The sequence below is a fragment of the Macaca mulatta genome, chromosome 8 (genome assembly GCF_049350105.2).
Source record: "Macaca mulatta isolate MMU2019108-1 chromosome 8, T2T-MMU8v2.0, whole genome shotgun sequence".
Taxonomy (NCBI): domain Eukaryota; kingdom Metazoa; phylum Chordata; class Mammalia; order Primates; family Cercopithecidae; genus Macaca; species Macaca mulatta.
The window spans coordinates 37,425,365-37,445,994 of record NC_133413.1 but is presented as its reverse complement, the minus strand read 5'-3'; the positions used below and the strand labels follow the sequence as shown (position 1 = coordinate 37,445,994).

The 20,630-nt window shown below is 38.6% G+C and overlaps 1 protein-coding gene across 8 annotated transcripts in view; it reads right to left on the bottom strand.

Annotated features, from left to right (window-relative positions):
- UNC5D (unc-5 netrin receptor D) overlaps positions 1-20,630 on the bottom strand; it is a 571,089-nt gene that overhangs the window by 227,373 nt on the left and 323,086 nt on the right. For all 8 annotated transcript variants that reach the window (XM_001088208.5, XM_015145154.3, XM_015145153.3 and 5 more), the window contains exons 2-3: positions 19,920-20,138; positions 16-159 (exon numbers count right to left, since the gene is read on the bottom strand). In XM_001088208.5, the coding sequence (XP_001088208.2) occupies positions 16-159; positions 19,920-20,138 (363 nt within the window). The remainder of the gene's footprint in view (positions 1-15; positions 160-19,919; positions 20,139-20,630) is intronic.

Here is a 20,630-nt window from a genome sequence, read left to right as displayed (position 1 = left end):
CCACAATGTACTTACAGGCTATGCGAACAGAGGCCTTCCTGCTCTTAGAGGTACCCAGGTGGCTCCACGCCACACACTGGCACCAATAGTCCTCGGGCCCGTGGAAGTCCTCCACCTGTTGCCTGGTAACGTTGATGAACACTTCGCGGACCTTCAAGCCTGATCGTGGGAGAGATAAGAGACAAATCAGCTGAGGCCGTTGCATTTCTCAAACAGAAAGTAAAGGTTAGCCAAACCTTTTCTTTTTAATTAAACAATCCTGTTTTTAATCAAGACAAGGTTTCTAATTACTTTGAGAGTAATATATTACTGCTAATTAAATTTCCAGAGCTGATTAGGTTGGAAAGCACACATGTAAAGTATCATCAACCAACTGTGGCTCCCATGAAATAGAATAGTTCTCACAGTACCTTGACTTAGCGCTGTTTGTCTTTCTTTGCTACTACATTCCTCATAGATTTTACACAATGTTAATTTCTGGGATTCTACAAGCCAAAGAGGCCTCCACAAACCAATGTCAGGGACACAGTTCCAAGTTGTTCTAAGCGCCCCTATCTCTGGGTGTGGCAGCTGGGTTGGGTCATTGTAACAGTCTGGCTTAGAAGAAAGAGGAGTCAGTGAACATTTGCAGATGGGGTGACCAGGCTGAAAATCTGAGGAAGGACCAAGGCATCGGCATCAAAGGCTCAGGACAATGAAGCCAATGGGACCGAAAGAAGGAATGAGCACAAAGAGGAGACAAGTTGAAATTTTTTTTTTTTTTTTGGCAATGGGGGTCTCACTATGTTGACCAGGCTGGTCTCAAATTTCTGGCCTCAAGTAATCCTCCCATCTTGGCCTCCCCAAATGCTGGGATTAGAGGTGTGGGCCACTTTGCCCAGCCACATGTGATATTTTGATACATATACACAATGATATTTTGATACATGCACACAATATGTAATGATCAGATCAGAGTAACTGGGATATCCCTCACTTAAAATATTTTTTGCCTCTCTGTATTTTTTAATTGATATATCATAGCAGTACACATAAACCAAGTTAGTCTTAAAGCCCTGAGAAGAGAACCCAGGGAGGTCCCCATAGCAATGGTATGAGGAGGTGAAGAAAGAGGGGTTTTTATAGAAAGAGTGGCTAAGGGCACAGCAGTGAACTGAGATGCAGCTATAAGACCATAACCTTTTAATGGTTTTTTTTTGTTGCTGTTGTTACTTTACATCCTCCTTCTAAAATTAAACAAACTGTTTGGTGCTTCTAACTGGAGAGCGTGAGCTTCTTCTCCACCTTTGACCAAGGACTATCAACGTTTCTTTCTTGGGGATGAACAGTCGCCCTGTACCAATGATGGAAGGGGCACCTCACTTGCCTCACCAGTTAACTCATCACAAACAGGGAAGCAGCCTTCACAGCCAGCCATGTCCTCTCCATCCAACACACATTCTCTGAGGTTGTGCCTTTCTCTAGGATGGGCAGGTTGGGAGAAAAAAAGGGGATGCTTATTGAATTCCACCTAACTGCCTCGTGTCACGATAAGACTTGAACCTATGTGCTCTTTACATTTCCACGGTACTCTGTGGTGGTGCATGCTATGGTGTCCCTACTTTGCAGAGGAAAGAACTATGACTCAGAGAGGCTACGTTATTTGTCCACAGTCACAGTTTGTAAATGAAGGGTCCGGTGTGTGAGCCTAGTGGTCTTACACCAAAACCAGCACTATGTTCAGGTGCCTCTTAACGATTCAATTCTGTCCCTTTATTTTAGTACTTACACTTAATTGTGGCAATAAGGTTAATACATGGAACTATTTTTTAAATTAAGTACCTAACTATGCTTTTTCCTTTAAGTCCAAAAGAAATTCAGGGGATAGAAGCGTCACTATAATCAAAATGAGTCCAGAAGTCTCGATGGAGGAGGTGGATCATGATTATATCTTGGTTTCAGGATTTAGAAAACAAGAATGAAGGTGTAGGATTAGTCAGGTTGTGGAAACGTTCCCTTCCACCCAATCAATAACGTGTTATTTATAGTGCCTGATGAGAGATGGTCATGGCCACATAAGTCACCATGTGCAGTTTGAGGTACACTGTCTAAATTTGTAGGAGGAACCCACATAACAGAAAATCATCTTGATGACAGTTGGTAACTCATGTTTCCCGTTTGTGAACGTACAAAAGCACTGTGTTTTCCCTGTCAGAGACTATTAGTCCAGAAAGCCGACTCCTAAATCAAATAGGAGAAAGGAAGCCTTAAGGTGATGATGATGTTGTTCCTGCTGCTTTGTTTTTTCTTTCTTTACACTTTAATGAAAGAAGAAATATGAATGGGGGGACAAAGGCCAGGAAAAGGCAGAGTTGGCAGGCAAAGGCAAGAGGGAAGAATGTCATAGAAAGTGGAAATAAAGGAAGGTTTTTAAAAAGTTTCTTAGAAGCAGACAAAAACATATACTGTGGAAAGGACACCCTAATTCAATAAATGGTGCTGGGTAATTGGATCGCCAAATGCAGAAGAATGAAACTGGATACCTCTCACCATATACAACAATTAACTCAAAATGGATTCAAGACTTGAATGTAGGACCTTAAGTTGTAAAAATTCTAGAAAAAAACCTAGAAAAATTATTCTAGACATTGGCCTAGGCAAATAATTTATGACTAAGAACCAAAAGCAAATGCAATAAAAACAAAAATAAATGAGACAAACTGAAAAGCTTTTGCACAACAAAAGAAATAACAGAGTAAATAGCCAACCTATAGAATGGAGAAAATATTTGTAGACTATACATCTCACAAAGAAGTAATATCCAGAATCTACAAGGGACTCCAGCAAGTCAGCAAGAAAAGACAAATAATCCCACTAAAAAGCAGGCAAACAACACGAACAAATGTTTTTCAGAAGAAGATATATAAGTATCCAACAAAAATAGAAAAAAATGCTCAACATTACTAATCATAAGGAAATGCAAATTAAAACCACCATAAGCTACCACCTTACCCCAATCAAAATGACCATTATTAAAAGGTCAAAAAATATTAGATGTTGGCATGGATGTGGTGAAAAGGGAATACTTACACACTGTTGATGGAAGCGTAAATCAGTAAAACCTCTGTTAAAAACAGTATGGAGATTTCTCAAAGGACTAAAAGTAGATCTACCACTTGATCCAGTAATCCCACTACTGGGTATCTACCCAAAGAAGAAGTCATTATATCAAGAAGATACCTGAATTCGTATGTTTATCGCACCACAATTCATAATTGCAAAGATATGGAATCAAGCTAAGGGCCCATCAACCAACAAATGGACAAAGAAAATGTATCATACCTATATCGTGGAGTGCCACTCAGCCATAAAAAAAGAATGAAATCATGTATTTGCAGTATATTGGATGAAATTGGAGACCATTTTCCTAAATGAAGTAACTCAGGAATGGGAAACCAAATACTGCAAGTTTTCACATATAATTGGGAGCCAAGCCATGGGTATACAGGGCATATGGGGTAGTATAATGGACACTGGATTCTCAGAAGCGGGGAGGATTGGATAGGATGAAGGATATAAAACTACTTATAGGGTACAATGTACACTATTTGAGTGACAAGTACATTAAAAGCCCAGACTTCACCACTATACAATTCATTCGTGTAACCAAAAACCACTTGTACCTCTAAAGCCATTAATTTGTTTGTTAGGACAGAAAGCAGGCTGGAGTGGAGCATGCATATTAGAAAGTAAAGTTGAACAGGTTAAAGGGAGGCACTAGACTCTGGAGAAGAGGGCTTGCTTTATGTTTTCCTCTCTGGGCAAATGGTTGATGAGCTCCTTTAAAGAGGAAAAGGCGGAAGAGAGAACATCCATCAAGTGCACACAGGTAGGAGAAGGTAGAGCGACTTTAATATTTCAGAGCTCCTATATTGCAGAACAGGGAGACCCATTAAAGCAGAATACACACACACTCTGAGAAGTGGAGTCTCATCAAAAAAGCATTCAATAACCTTTAAGATCAGAAATGTATTTAAGCATTTTACCCAACTGCTACAAGAAGACACATTCATCTTTTCAGCACATAACATATTCTCCAGAATGGACCATAAGGTAGGCCACAAAACAAGTCTCAAAAAATTCAAAAAACAAAAAAAATTGAAGAGGAGAGAACACTTCCAAACTCATTCCATGAGGGCAGCATTACCCTGATACCAGAACCAGACAAAGACACAACAACAACAAAAACAAAACTACACACCCATATACTTCATAAACACAGATGCAAAGATCCTCAATGTAATACTAGCAAACCAAATTCAATAACACATCAAAAGGATTATTCACCATAATCAAGCAGGATTGATTTCAGAGAGGTGAGGATATTTCAACATATGCAAATCAATAAACATGACACATCATATTAACAGAACCAAAAATAACAAGAAAAAGTGATCATTTAAACAGATTCTGAAAAAGCATTTGACAAAATTCAACATCCCTTCATGATAAAATCCTCAAAAAACTATACATAGAAAGAACATACCTCAAACAATAAAGGCCATATATGACAAACCTACAGCTAACAACCTACTGAACAGAGAAACACTGAAAGCCTTTTCCCTTAATCTGAAACACAACAAGGATGTCCACTTTTATATTTTTATTCAACATAGTACTGGAAGTCATAGCTAGAGCAATCAGGGAAGAGAAACAAATAAAAGGCATCCATTTGGAGAGGAAGAAGTCAAATTAGCCTTGTTGGTAGATAACTTGATCTTATATTTAAAAAAATGTAAAGATTCCACCAAGAAACATTGGAACTGATAACTGAATTCTGTATAGTTGCAGAATACAAAATCTATGTACAAATATCAGTAGCAATTAAATATGTTAGTGGTGAATAATCTGAAAAAGAAATCAAGAAAGCAATCTCATTTACAATAGCCCCCGAACCCCCCCCAAACAAAAAAAAATACCTGGGAATAAACTTAACCAAAGATATGGAAGATCTCTACAAAGAAAATGATAAAACTCTGGTGAAGGAAATTGAAGAAGACATACACAAAAGTAAAGATATTCCATGTTCATGGATTGCAAAAATTAATGTTATTAAAATGTCAATACTACACAAAGCAATGTACAGATTCAAGACACTCCCTATTAAAATACCAATGACATCTTTCTCAAACATAGGAAAAGCAATCCTAAAATTTGTATGGACCCATAAAAATCTCTGAATAGCCAAGGCCAAAGGTATCAAGAACACTGAGGAAAGGATAGTATCTTCAATAAATGGTTCTGGGAAAACTTGATATTCATATACAGAACATTGAAATTAGACCCTTATCTCTCACCATATACAAAAGTCAGATCAAAATAAAAACAAATCTAAGACATGAAACTATGAAATCACTCAAAGAAAACATTGAAGAAACTCTCCAGGACACTGGTTGAGGCAAAAATTTATTTAATAAGTCCTTAAAAGCACAGGTAACCAATGTAAAAATAGAAATATAGGATTACATCAAGCTAAAAAGCTTCTGCACTACAAAGGAAATAAACAACTAAGAGACGATCCACAGAAAATGAGAAAACATTTGCAAATTATCTATCTGACAAGGGATTAATAACCAGAATATAAGAGAAGTTCAAACAACTCAATAGCAAAAAAACAGAACAAAAGATTTAAAAATGGGCAAAAGATCAAGACCTGAATAGACATTTATCAAAAGAGGACATACAAATGGCCAAAAAATATATTCTAAAATAGCCAACATCACTAAGCATCAGGGAAATACAAATCAAAACCACAACTTACCCCAGTTAAAATGTTTTTTGTCAAAAAGACAAAAAAAGATAGATGCTAGAGAGGATGTGGAGACAGAGAACCCTCATACACCATTTTTGGGGATGTAAATTAATACAATCACTATAGAAGACAGTACAAAGGTTCCTTGAAAAACACAAATTATATCCTCCATATGATTCAGTCATCCCACTACTAGGCATATATATCCTCTCAAAAAGGAAATCAATATATCAAAGAGATATCTGCAACCCCATGTGTATTAGACTATCCACAATAGTCAAAATATGGAATCAACCAAGTATCCATAAAGGAATGAAGAAAATGCAGTATGTATATATATTTATATATATATACACACATACACACACACACACCATGAAATATTATTCAACCATATAAAGGAATAAAATCTTGTCATTTGTAGCAACATGAATGAAACTGGAGGTCATAAGTGCAATAAGCCAAGCACAGACGCAAATATCACACGTTCTTAATCATACGTGGGAACTGAAAAAGTGGATCTCATGAAAATAGAGAGTAGACTGGTGGTTACCAAAGGTCAAGAAGGGAAATGAGGAGAGAAGACAGGTTGAAGAATGGGTAATAAAATACAGTTAAGTAGAAGGACTAAAATCCAGTGTTTGACAGTCCAGTAGAGTGACAATAGTTAACAATAATCTATTGCATATTTCAAAATTGCTAGAAAAGAGGAATTTGAATATTCCCAGTAGAAACATAAATGTTTGAGGTGATGGATATTCCTATTATCCTGATTTGATTATTAGCCATTACATGAAGGTATCAAAATATCACTTGTGCCCCAAAATATGTAAATTATGTATTAATTAAAAAGAAGAAATAGGTTCAAGCTAATGGGAAGAACTTTCATTTTTTCACTTTCCTCATCTTATAAGAATATCAAAGCTATCGATTTTTTTCAGCTTGAAGATGAAGACCAGCACCATCTCAAAATGATTCAGGGTTATCATGTTTATAAAGTAGGGAATGTCCAAATCCAAATAACAAAACTTGCTGTGATTTAATCTTGGCACCATGGTATTTTAAGAATACCCAGGATTTTTTTCAATAAAGTGTTTTAATAGATTTATACATGGAAGTGACTTTTATGAAAGAAGAAGTTGACACTCACAGGTCCCGAGACACAGGAGGCACAGCAAGCCATGTAGAGCCACATGGATAAGCATGGGGGTCTTTCAGGAGGCAGAAGGGGTGGGAGAACATGTGGCCAAGGGCCTTTCCATTGTGGTTTGCATGTGAAGAAACAATATACTGGGATTGGCTAGCTTGCATAATGTCAGTGGCTCTGGGGCATCCTGGCTACCCTAGTCCTGGGGTTAGGGCAGGAGAACAGTGGTCTGGAGTATAAGAGTTCCATATAAATGGTAGTTAGGGGTGTGGCCTCTGGATCGCTTGGTTTGCGTATGAAAGGCCAATTCACAGGCAAGTTGTTTGATCTCTTTAAAAATTAGCCAGCCCTGGGCAGAGCGGTCCCTACAGGGTCAGCAAGGCCCCAACTAGAAAACGTGGTCACATAGACAAAGAGCGGCACACTGTGCTTTGGAAAGCATAAACAAGGGACCAGGGCACCCCACTATGAAGATTATATCTGGTCTTACCCCATTCTTGTCAGGAGGTTTTGCAAACCCTCATTCAGGCAAACACAGTTGGAAGGAAAATGCTGAAGTGAAGGTTTCAAATTTAGGATGGCTCAGTTACCAGCAGAGGCTCCCCATGTGATCAGCAGAGCAAAGTGCACATAAAACAACTGCTCCCAAACACAGTATTTTCCCAACCAGTGGCATCAGAGTGGCAAGCTTCTTTAAAAGGCCACAAGTGACATGACCATCTCACAAAAGGTATATTATCTCTCTAGATTAGGCCTTCTTCTAACACGAGGTCTTCAGTTTTATCAAACCATCCCCTCTAAAAGAAGCCTTGGCAATTCATGAATTCTTTGTATCTATTATCTTTTCCCCCTAACATAACAAGAAATAACTGTTGAATAAGATGTTTTAAATACATTCTTTCTCAAATCCTCACTGATCAAATGATACACATACAAATACACATTTACATATGCAGTATACATGTATACATACCCATATACACATATGTAATAGTATGAGTGTGTATATATATACACACATACATATACATGATATATTCACACATGAGAAATATCCAAGGAATGTGACTTTAAGAAAAATGCTCTTCCCTATCTCTTCCTCCACTGAATTTCATCTAACAGTGTTCATGCAGAAACGGCTATCTACTTCTATATCTCCAGAGATGGCAGCTAACTTGTTCACAGAAAATGCTACAGGGGAGTGGAAGTTCCAGGCAAATAAAAAAACGGCATGTCATAAATAAGAGTAGCATTGTACCCGATAACTGGCGTAACTCTAATAAGCATAGAAAAGTCCAACCCTTTAAATTATTGTGCAAATTATAACCATCAGCCTTTGTTATGGAGTAGAGTCTTAGAGAATATACAAATATGACTATGATACTGATATGCTAATAAGCTTTCTAGGCCGTTGGATGGTTTAGTTGTAGATAGACTAATGTTGGCAGCAGATGAATAATTGCTCTGCATGTACCAAACATAACGGAGCAGCACAGAACTTCATCATTTGTCAGCTTTATTTGTTTAAATGAGAAAAATGCTGACAGCAGTTATTGCTATAATCCCCTTATTTATCAGATAGAAAACACTAGTTACTCTTAGCAGGTCTAATCCTGTTGGGAGACTAAAAGTTAAAGGATTTTCAAACTAATTGAAGGTATATACTTCACTGTGCAAGGAAGAGAAATGTAAAATAGAGGAGGGAAGAAATGGAGAGGGGAAAATAAATAAAACACTTTATTTCTGATCAACTTTTAGTAAAAGGGTGACAGTCATAGTCTAAGATCCTAACTTGTTCTGGACAAAATAGAGAATTTTGGAATAGTATTTAACATTCAGCACCATGCCAATCCCAGCCCGGTGCCTACCAACAGCTGGCCCTGAACTTTTTATCCATTGCTCCTTATCGCACTGACAAAGCCCATCAGCAACATCCTGCTGTGGTTACCATTTCCAGCCAGTTCTCAAACATACCTGGTGATGGGCACTTGGGGAGGAATTTGATACAGTTCTCAAATGCTTGCCTCCCCACTCAGCCTTACTGCTTCAATCATTTGGAAGTTCTCTGTAGTAGGATGCTCGGCTTACCAACTGGAATCAATAGATTCAAGAAGGAAGTGAGAGTCCCTCCCTCTAAGATGTTTATCATATCCCCAACCATACAGAAGCAGTAAATGACCAGCTAACTAGGTTTTGGTAGAATCATTTTCTCATCCCAGTCTCGGTGCCTGTTTTCTGGGACTTTTTCAGTTCAATGTTTCTCTTTCTTTGTATCTCATTTTTCACATTATAGCGCTTCATGATCGGGGCTGAGAAAGTGAGTATTCTATTCTTTGTAGACAAAGTGCCAAAGAATTATTCCAATACAACTTCATGAGTAATGCAGGGCCTTGCTCAGTTCTCTGGGAGAGAAACAAAGCAATCCAACTCCCTTGAAAAGCAATAGACTTCTTTTTTCTTTTTCTTTTTTTTTTTTTTCCTGGAGACAGGGTCTTGCTCTGTCGCCCAAACTGGAGTTCTATGCTGTGATCTCGGCTCACTGCAACCTCCATCTTTCAGTTCAAGCAATACTTGTGCCTCAGCCTCCCTAGTAGCTGGGATCACAGGAATGCACCATCACACCCACCTAGTTTTTGTGTTTTTAGTAGAGATGTGGTTTTGCCTTGTTGACCGGGCTGGTCTGGAACTCCAGGCCTCAAGTGACCCACCCACCTTGGCCTCCAAAAGTGCTTGGATTACAGGCATGAGCCACTGCGCCTGGCCTGAAAAGTAATATTCTCCTATATTCAAGAGTTTTCTTGAAAGAACCACGAACTTCCAGAGTTTCTCAACCCCTCTGATGCCTGGATTTGGCTGAGGTATCCTCTCTTACTCTGATGTCTCCTGAGCAGACAGAAAGCCATTTCAACTAGAAAAAGTGAGTCTTCCACTTACATAAGGGAATGTTTTCCACTTGTCTCTTACTGCTTCAGGATCAGAGCATCGAAAACTATACTTCAACAATGAGATACTCCCTCATATTTTGAATAACACACTGTTATCATTATTAGTTATATAGTATTTGCATGGCCCTTTACTTGTATTAATACCATCACAGGCATTTTGGTCTTTCATCTTAACATCGTGTTACTATTATTTCTATTTTTTAGTATTATTATTTTGCCACAGGTCCCCTACCATAAGCAACAGATCAAAGATGTCATAAGGTTTATGACATATTTCTCTGGAAAGACAATTATTGAGCACCCTGTATGTGCCTGTCACTGTTTCGCTCTTGTCGCCCAGGCTGGAGTGCAGTGGCATGATCTTGGCTCACTGCAACTCCCACCTCCCAGGTTCAGGTGACTCTTCTGACTCAGCCTCACAAGTAGGTGGGATTACAGGTGCCCGCCACCATGCCTGGCTAATTTTTATATATTTAGTAGAGACAGGGTTTCACCATGTTGACCAGGCTGGTCTTGAACTTCTGACCTCAGGTGATCCACCCACCTTGGCCTCCCAAAGTGCTGGGATTACAGGGGTGAGCCACTGTGCCCAGCCCTGGAGAGGGAGACATTTTAACATGCTCCAACAATGCCCAATGTGACAACAGTCATGACAGCAGAAGCACAGGCTGCTACAAGATCACACAAGAGGCTGAGTGCCATTCTACCTACGACTTGAAGGCGCTGTCCTTATTCAATATATAGCCTGGCTTCTAGACCACAGCTCTGGGGACTCCGGTAAGGACACATGTATCTCACACACATTTGAAGTTTCAAAATCGACAGATAGGAAGAAATGTCATGGAACTGTACCTCAATATCTTGAGACAGCTTAGATGTCTTTAGGCCAACATAGTACTGAAAGTAGTAAATTAAATACAAAAACGAAAAGGCAGAACAATGTTTCATTTTACTGGCAGATAATTAACTAGGGCTAAATGTCTTTTATCACTTCATCCTAGCAACAAGATAAAAATGTATCTTGACCAAAAATAAAATAGTTATCCTTTGAATGTGCATGTGCGCTATGCCTAATGAATAGTCTTTTGTTTTCCCAGGATAATAACCACTCCACGTATTCCTCAGAAGCACCGCGAGTTCAGTCTTAAGTACAGAAACAAAGAATACACCCAAGCTCTCCAGTTTCTTCCACACCAGAGATTAGAATTAATCAGCTCCGAGGTGTCTGGTAAAGGAAAGCAAATTAACTTGATAGCGTTGTCTAACAACAGCAAGAAGAGAAACTTAAGAGGCAGAAGTGGACATGGAAGGGTTGTTTAGAAAACGCATCCCATGAATGACTCACTCCCATGTCATACTCACAACATTGTGGGCAACACGGTCATGATTTCCAATCCTGTTGCTTCAATCAATGACTTTCCATTCCTGCAGTCACTGAAATCATCTCCCGCTAGTAGCTTATGACCTGAGGTCAGGACATATATTGTACCACTTGTATCACCCACAGTGCTACTGTCAGAGGCATTCCAACCACAGCAACTCCATTTTAAGTGAGGGCTAGGAAAATGAGGCTGGAACTTGCCGGGCTGCGTTCCCACAGAGTTACGCATTCCTTGTCTCTAGATGTTGATGGTTAGGGGAACAAACTAATAATGTTTACTAAACAAACCCAAACTTGGGGGTGTCCAGATATCCTGATATCTGGAGAACAAAGGCATTCCTAATTTTGCTTTAAAGATAGTAATATCGATTCTTGCAAAATATAGTAATTAAGAAAATTAATCATTTATCACAAACCCTTATAGCAGAACACATGTACCCACATATACAAGCATTGTACCTAGAGTGGATGCGTTCCTCTTCTTACTTTCAGGAACGTCCTAGTCTGTCTACGGAGTAGCTGTACTTTCAGCACTTTACTTTCTTAATAAACTTGCTTTTACTTTGCACTGCACACTTTCCCTGAATTCTTTCTTGCGCAAGATCCAAGAATCCTCTCTTGGGGTCTAGATCTGGAGCCCTTTTCTGTAACACTGCCATGGACTCTGAGGGTAACATACAGACACAATGTGACCTGAATGATTGAATCACATGCAAGTAAGGCAATGTTACTCTAGGAAGGGCAAATATTTACCTGCCAATAATATTAGCCCTGTTATCTTCTTGGAATGCAAAATTCTACAATTATATATTTGTTTTTTGAATCATAATCACCAGACACTTGTCTCATTCAAAAAGAATAAAAAAATAGCTGTTTTATATTCATCATTTTGAAGGCTAGTCTTGACTGAGCATTTGCTGTACACTAGCCCCTGGGCTAAGCATGTCACGTGTATTAGGTGCTATGTGACGGTGGATACAATTATCACTGCCATTTTATACACGGAGGAACCAAGGAGAAAGGAAGCTCAATTCCACATCTATCTGAAAAATAGGTAAATGGAGAGCCTGATTTCAAACATTGCTTCTTCTACACCAAAACCCATGTTCTTAACCATTAGGCTAACCTCAGGTTTCATTCTCTCTCTCTCTGTGTGTGTGTGTGTGTTTTGTTTTTTAGAGATCTTTATAATTATTTGTTTTTGTTTTTCATATTGTTTTGAGACAGAGTCTTACTCTGTTTCCAGGCTGGAGTGCAGTGGCACAATCTCAACTCACTGCAACCTCTACCTTTCAGGTTCAAGTGATTCTTCTACCTCAGCCTCCCAAGTAGCTGGGACTACAGGTGTGCATCACCACAGCCAGCTTATTTTTGTATTTTTAGTGGAGATGGGGTTTCCCCATGTTGGCCAGGCTGGTCTCGATCTCTTGACCTTGTGATCCGCCCGCCTCGGCCTCCCAAAGTGCTGGGATTACAGGCATGTGCAACTGTGCCCAGCCTGTCATTCGTATTTTAAATCAATGTACACACTTCTTAATGTGTGAACTGAAGAGACTAGTCAAGAATTTACACTTTGAGACAAATGTATGGTCGATACCAGAAATTATTAAATTATATAAAGTGATTAGCTGATTTCTATCACTGCTAAGGATGGATGAGAGTAAATAATCTCCTTATTTCCGTTTTGTAGGAAAAGTTAAATTAGCTATAGGAAACAAGGCCTTCAATACTCTGCCAGTTTATGTAGGGAATTCATAATATTTTTCTGAAAACCTTTTAAGAATATGTCAGTCTTCTCTGAGAAGTAGAGTGATGAGCACGATGAAATCTAAGGTGGGGAGGGAGAAGGCTTCCATAAAAGTGAGTTTTAAACCCACAAACTGTCAATGAAACACTTGAGAGATTATTTCTGTGTTATGTGGCCTAAAATATATGCTTCCCAAATGTACTTTAGTGACTTGTGAATCATTGAAGATACTTTCAAATTAATGGTTTTCTGGAAGATACTATATTCAAATCCCCATCACCAGCATAGCAACATTCTAAGATATAAACTTTTAAGATGTAATACATTTTTATTTCTATTCTTCTCCCTTTTCTCAATACAATCCATTAACCTTTTTTCCCCAGAGAGTGACTCCAGTTGTTTAAAAAGGAAATCACACACAATGAGGTCCCTGAAATGAAATTCTTTAAGAAGAAAAATATTAGTTTACTGGAGTTGAGACTTTTCCCATAACACATTGGAATACACATTATTTCACTCATTAGAATTCGATATCTCTGAGGTGGAATAAGATAAGAGCTACGGCGTGTGGTTAAGAGAATTCCTATTTTTATTGAACAGTAAAGAAGTGGTTTAGCTTATTGATAATTCCAGCTCCCCACAGCCCACATAATCTTGATTGCCAAGATATGTTTGGTTTGTGGTTGTTTACTATTGTGTGTATGATATACATGTGTCTGCCTGTTTAGATTAAAGCTCTAATTTCTGCATTACTGCATACTCCATCCTTTTCACAGGGGCACGATTCCTGGGTTGAGATTACTTCTCAACTCTGAGCTTCCAGATGTTAACAGAAGAACAACACAAGGAAGACGAGTTCCCATATTTCCAAATGAAATGAGGCAGAACAAATGAAAGAGGATCCTTTGGCTAGTGCAGAGAACTGCAAGTGTACGTTACTAAGAGGTATAGCCTTGTCTGTGCAAACACAGTAACTCATGTCAAATAAATTGTACTTTTTGCAGGAAAGAACTCTAGCTCTGGGTTTTCCAAGCTAAATTGCATGAAAACACACAATCCTTTTTCTTCTTATTTGAACTGTTAGATGACGGCCAAATTACCAGAAAGACCAAAGGCAGTTTGCAGCCTTTAACAACTGAAAGGACTTATTGCTTCCAATTTAGGAACACAAAAGATTCTGTGTCTACTCCAAACACTCCCAGGTCCTATGCATTTCCCATTGGTTCTGTGAAGACAGAATGCCTGTAAGTAAAAAGAATTATCACAAATTTCTCTAGAATTTCAGAAATGGAGAATATGTTGTGCAAACAGACATAAGGAGTTACTTTCCACAGGACTTAAAACAACAGGGACAGTTGTCTCTGTCTCTTTGGTCAAATGTGGTCCCATTGTCCTTGACTTCTCAGTGTCATTCACTCCTATTAGACTGGCAGGAATTATTTTACAGATCCAGTCAAAAGCCATTAAGTCTATAAAGGTAGTCAAGTCCTGTTTCCCAGCTCTGCCTTGGAGAACCCAAGGGAGGTAATGCATCTATTTTTCAATACCTGAGACCATTTTGTTTCCAACCTAAATTGCACTTAGGTGTTGTTTTGGGGTATAATATCTCCACTCATCTTGTTCTTGTTTCCACAACTCTACTGTTAATACAGAGCTTAGGAAACGTAATTGCAGTGTGTGGTAGACAGTGATTTTCATTAACTACACTGAAGAAAACTGTTTGGGGAGAGACATTTCTTTTGCATTGATTCAATCAAAATGACTTGGAAGAAAAGGTTGTGCTTATTAAGTTCTTTACAAAAACATAACTGCTAAAATTTAAATTCTTTCTCAACAGCAGATTTTTAAAAATCGGTATATAATCTCCTCAGATTTTGTCATTTATGAATATTTTTGTTCTGCTCAGTTTCTTTGAAATAAGTCTATTGGCTTTTCTTTTTTTTTTTTTTTTTAATGAAATAGGAGGAAATTTCTACGCGGAGGTAGAGAATGTCATCAAAAACGCTATCCACATGACATGGAGTTGCCTAGCAATGCTAGGGGAATTAAAAGGGGAAAGCAATAACAAAACAGAATGTAGTGAAATTAGAATAGGGTGCACTGTGGAACTGGCTTGCAATAGTTAAAGAGGTCTTTATATGAGAAGGGATATAAGATTTTTCTAGCAGTGGTAAAAGAAATGGCTGATCATTTAACAATGTTCTTTCTCTCTTTCATTTGGAAGAGTTTGCCCAATGGGATTCGACTATTTTGAGTTCATTGCTGGGCAAAATCTAGGACAGAGACATCTGATGATAAAACATACAGCCCCAGTGAGCCACTGGTATTTGAGTCCTTTTTAATTGTACTAATTGAGCAAAAGACACATAAACCTGTCATACTCTGCCATTGTTTTGTAGGCTTTTGCTTATATGGTAGATGTCATTCCCTTGGTTGCCCTCTCCCAAACTCCAGTGTCTTCCTTTGAATTTTTAATGTCAATGTAAATGAGACTGCTTTTGTCTCTGACTCAACCTCTCCCAGCACCAGGCCTATCCATCTAGGTCTCTCCTGGGTCCCAGTCTTGGGAGTACAAGATCAGAGACATTCCTGAAACCAAGATTCAATTTGTTCTCTACTTTCCCCATCAAAATGCCAAATCCTTCCTTCAAAATGAAAACTGTACCCACAATCCTGGAAATGTCTGTCATTGCTTGCTATAAACTTTTGTCTAACAGTGCCAGAAACATGACCCAAGTTAAGGGGTTGGCTTTTATGAAGATGGAAGAAATGGTCAGGAATAAAGAAATTCTAATGATATTTGTATAGGATGATACACATGGGTGATGGAAACCCTAAATAGATTCATAATGGAAAATGAAGAGCCATGTACTTCAATCCATCCTTATGTGAGCAAGAAAACCTGTCAATATTTTGATCTGGGAGAAAAGTATAGAAATCTATAGGCAAAAGTGGTTTATGATGTTGAAGAAATTCATCTGAAGGAGAAGTCAGGAGATCTGGGTTCTTGAAACAGCTATGCCATGAACTCATTGTATCTCTTGAATCTTAACATTTTTAATGTGCAAAATAGGGCTGTTAGATTATCATTAAGCTCTCTCCCAGTTCTTACATTTAGATTCTAGGATTCTAACATGCTTTGGTCTGAAGAACAACATCTCTAAGAGGGCACTTTTTTTTTCTACCTCCTACTAATTCCAATTTGGAATGAATAGGGAATTATCATAGGATTTTAGGTGTTTCTCTACTTTTTGGACTTTTGAATTTACACTGCAATCCTACAGTAGTTCAGAACTGTGTAAGGATTAGCACCCTTTCTTTACATGTAAATAAGATGTTTAGTTCTTGGCCCTTTTCTATATTGATAGAGTTTTACCTACAGATCTTTTTGAGATAATGTTTTCCTTTTGCTTTGAAACACAGCATCCCCTGGTTACTTCTATTGTTTTCTTTTCTTTTCTTTTCTTTTTCTTTTTTTTTTTTTTTGAGACAGAGTCTTGCTCTGCTCTGTTGTCCAGCTGCAGTGCAGTGGTACAATCTTGGCTCTCTGCAACCTCCACAGTTCAAGCGATTTTCCTGCCTTAGCCTCCTGAGTAGCTGGGACTACAGGTGCCCACCACCACCCCCAGCTAATTTTTGTATTTTTATTAGCGACGGGGTTTCACCATATTGGCCAGGCTGGTCTCAAACCCCTGACCTTGTGGTCCACCCACTTCAGCCTCCCACAGTGCTGGGATTACAGGAGTCACCGTGCCTGGCTCCCCTGGTTACTTCTTTGCTGAAGGCTGATACGCCTGTCTCTGTCTTCTGAAGAGGTATATCTCTAGGTCTACTTCCTTTTCATATTGACCCTTCCCCTCTAACAACTCTTCCACCCACATGGCTTCATTCTTTACTAATGATTCTCAAATCTACTCTTCTACCACCTAATTCTATCAAGTTCCAAATCTACATCTCTTCATTATATACCATAAGCACTTCAAATTTAGATTGTCAAACTATGATCTCAGATTTTTCTCCTTGTTAATGCAATTACTTACATTCTGGTTGTTATTTCTGTGCCGTCCCCCCTCTCAAACCAGTTCTCACCTTCTCTCACCTGAATTATCCATGTCTCCTAGCTCCCTTGTTCTGGTGTCTGCTTACCAACGTTTCTTCCAGATTCATTCTTTAAAGCAGAGCTCCAGCCACTGCATACCCGTCTATCAATATGATCGATCACCACAACCAAAATACCCATAAAACTAAGGACTCCACACTCTTATTTGAGGCCTTTCATGCCATTGATTAAACTGAATTTTCTAGCCACTGGCTGCTATTCTTGTGCATAAATTTTATATTTCATCAAAACCAAACGTTTTGCTGAACATATACTAAGCTTTCTTCATTTACTAATGTTTGTGACCTTCAGGCCACTAAAACTCCTCTCTCCCCTATAGAGTGTGACATCAATTATGTCCATCTTAGTTACATATTCATCAATGTCCCTTTCTACTGCTATCAAGTTTACAATACGTTTCCTGATAGTCCTAGTTAGATGTAATTTAAGACACAAATCTTCCGTAGAATCATATTCTTCTCTTCAGATATTTATCCTAACTTCATCTGCACTGCATTTATGGGTATATTTGTCTTATCTCTAACATTACCTGTAACACCTACCTATATGGGCTATTATCTTATCTCTCTCTGAATACTCTGTAATACTCTGAATACCTTGTTATATAGAATATCACTGCTATATAGTTAATAAAGTAGGCTGATTTGAAACTTCAGAGTTATACTGATGTTTTCTGACTTATTCAAAAATCTGATATCTATTGAGTTGACCAAGTCAAGTAGTTGACCATCTAAAAAAATCAACAATCTAATGTGTGACCTGTTATGGAAAGTCAGGGACCCCGAACGGAGGAACCGGCTGGAGCCGTGGCAGAGGAACATAAATTGTGAAGATTTCATCATAATATGGACATTTATCAGTTCTCAAATAATACTGTTATAATTTCTTATGCCCGTCTTTAATCTCTTAATCCTGTTATATTTGTAAGCTGAAGATGTACGTCACCACAGGACCACAGTGATAATTGTATTAACTGTAAAAATTGATTGTAAAACATATGTGTTTGAACAATATGAAATCAGTGCACCTTGAAAAAGAACAGAATAACAGTGATTTCTAGGGAACAAGGGAAGATAACCATAAGGTCTGACTGCCTGTGGGGTTGGGCAAAAAGAGTCATATTTCTCTTCTTGCAGAGAGCCTATAAATGGACATGCAAGTAGGAAACATATCGCTAAATTCTTTTCCTAGCAAGAAATATGAATATTAATACCCTAAGAAAAGATTGTGTTCCTGTGGGGAGGTCTATAAATGGCCACTCTGGGAATGTTTGTCTTATGCAGTTGAGATAAGGACTGAGATATGCCCTGGTCTCCTGCAGAACCCTCAGGCTTACTGAGCTCCTGTAGAAAACTCAGGGTTTGGAAAACTCAGCCATGGTAAATTTGTGGTCAGACTGGTTCTCTACTCTCAAATCCTGTTTTCTGAAGTTTAAGATGTTTATCAAGACAATACGTGCACCGCTGAACACAGACCCTTATCAGTGGTTCTGCTTTTGCCCTTTGCTCTGTGATCTTTGTTGGACCCTTATCAGGGGTCCTGCTTTTGCCCTTTGCCCTGTTCCTGCAGAAGCATGTGATCTTTGTTAGACCCTTATCAGTAGTTCTGCTTTTTACTCTTTGAAGTATGTGATCTTTGTACCTACTCTCTGTTCTTACACTGCCTCCCCTTTTGAAACCCTTAATAAAAACTTGCTGGTCTGAGACTTGGGCAGGCATCACGGTCCTACCGATATGTGATGTCACATCTAGTGGTCCAGCTGTAAAATTCCTCTCTTTATACTGTCTCTCTTTATTTCTCATCTGGCTGACACTTATAGAAAATAGAACCTACGTTGAAATATTGGGGGTAGGTTCTCCCAATAGTGACCAGATTGGATCTTGTCTGAGAAAGCAAAGTTCAAAAGCATGTATTATTTCTGTCAACATTAAAATATAAAAAGGTATACATTTTGAAGGCTTTGAGTCAAATTATCTCACTTTGACATCCAGGGCAAGCACTTTACTTAATCTCTTTGAGCCTTAGTTTCCTTGTCTATAACAAGGTAATAATAGCATTATCTACTGCAGGGGACTGTTGAAGAAAACTGAACAAGATAATAATGCCTGTCAAGTGCTTAAAGTCTGATATATAGTGAGTACTCAATATGTATTAGCTAGTATAATAATAATTTCCATCATCACCACTTATCAGCCAAATTCACCAATAATTTACTAATAATGTAAAGATGGTCCCACAATTCTTTCATATTGGAGATCCTGCTAGAATATGGTAACCTAATTTGGGATCTGCCACTACACCATAGACAAAAAAAAAAAAAAAGGACTCAGAAACCAACTGTGGAGAATAAAGTGCAAAGAATAAAATCTAGGAAAGATTAAAGAAATTCAGATCATGCTGCTTAACAAGGGGTTTGATGCAAGATTTAATATTTGTCCTAAAAAATATTCAGAATTCTGCAAACAAAAACAGTGACTCCCTGGTTTTATTTCCAGGGATATTCACTTCCATTAACTTCCAAATTTTTAAACACCAAAATTTGGTGTTTAAAGTTATATACAGCAAGAAAAAAAATGCCTCTGCATCATATTAGAAGAGACTACCAAGGCAGCTGTGGGGTCATTTGAAGAAAATAATCGTATCTTATATGCCGGGAGTGATGTAACTATGACCTCATTCACACGAGGCAATGGTGGGGAGGGGGTGATTTCCAGTCTTTCCCAGATACATAACCACAGGAGAACCCAAAGAATCACCATGGCTGCTTCTGACTGCTGCACGTTCCTACCTGAGCTCTCGTCCAGACTCTCTTCAGAGACATGCTCGTTCTGATGGACCCACTCGCCGTTGCATTTGAAGAATATCTGCATGGCTGGCCTCGCTTTGCACCTGAGTGCAATAGGGTTGCTCTTGATAATATAAGCATCATCTGGCTCCTCTATGAAATGAGGCAGTGTCCCGGGAGCTGATGGGATGGACTCAGGAAGGGCTTCGCCATTGTCAGTTCCTGTGAAATCAAAGAGGACATCAGAACACAGCCTACACTGATAGCACATACACCAGGACACAATGGCAAACCCACACCAGCTCTAAGATTCTGTGCTGGACAAATCTCCACTGTATTAATAAAGCATGCTTGTAGAACTGGTGTAGATGAATTATCTTCTAGAAGGTGAACTAAGAGGATACGGGGCCTCCAGCTAGCCATGGCTTCAGTGTTATTGGATGAAGCATTAAAATGAATAGGACACCCCTCAAATTTCTGTTTTGAATCTGAGCATCTTTGCAGAAACAACTGAGATAAACATCTGTGAGGTGAGAGGCTCTGGTGAATGGTTATCTGAAAGGGATAAGCACAACCTCAAGCTGCTTCAAAACTGAAAAAATGGTAAGAATAGATGTTGTTCTCCCACACATGTATGTGGATGACAAGGATGATGACAGAGGATACTCAGCCATAAAATATAGTCAAAAGATTCCAAATAGTCTGCTTTCTTTA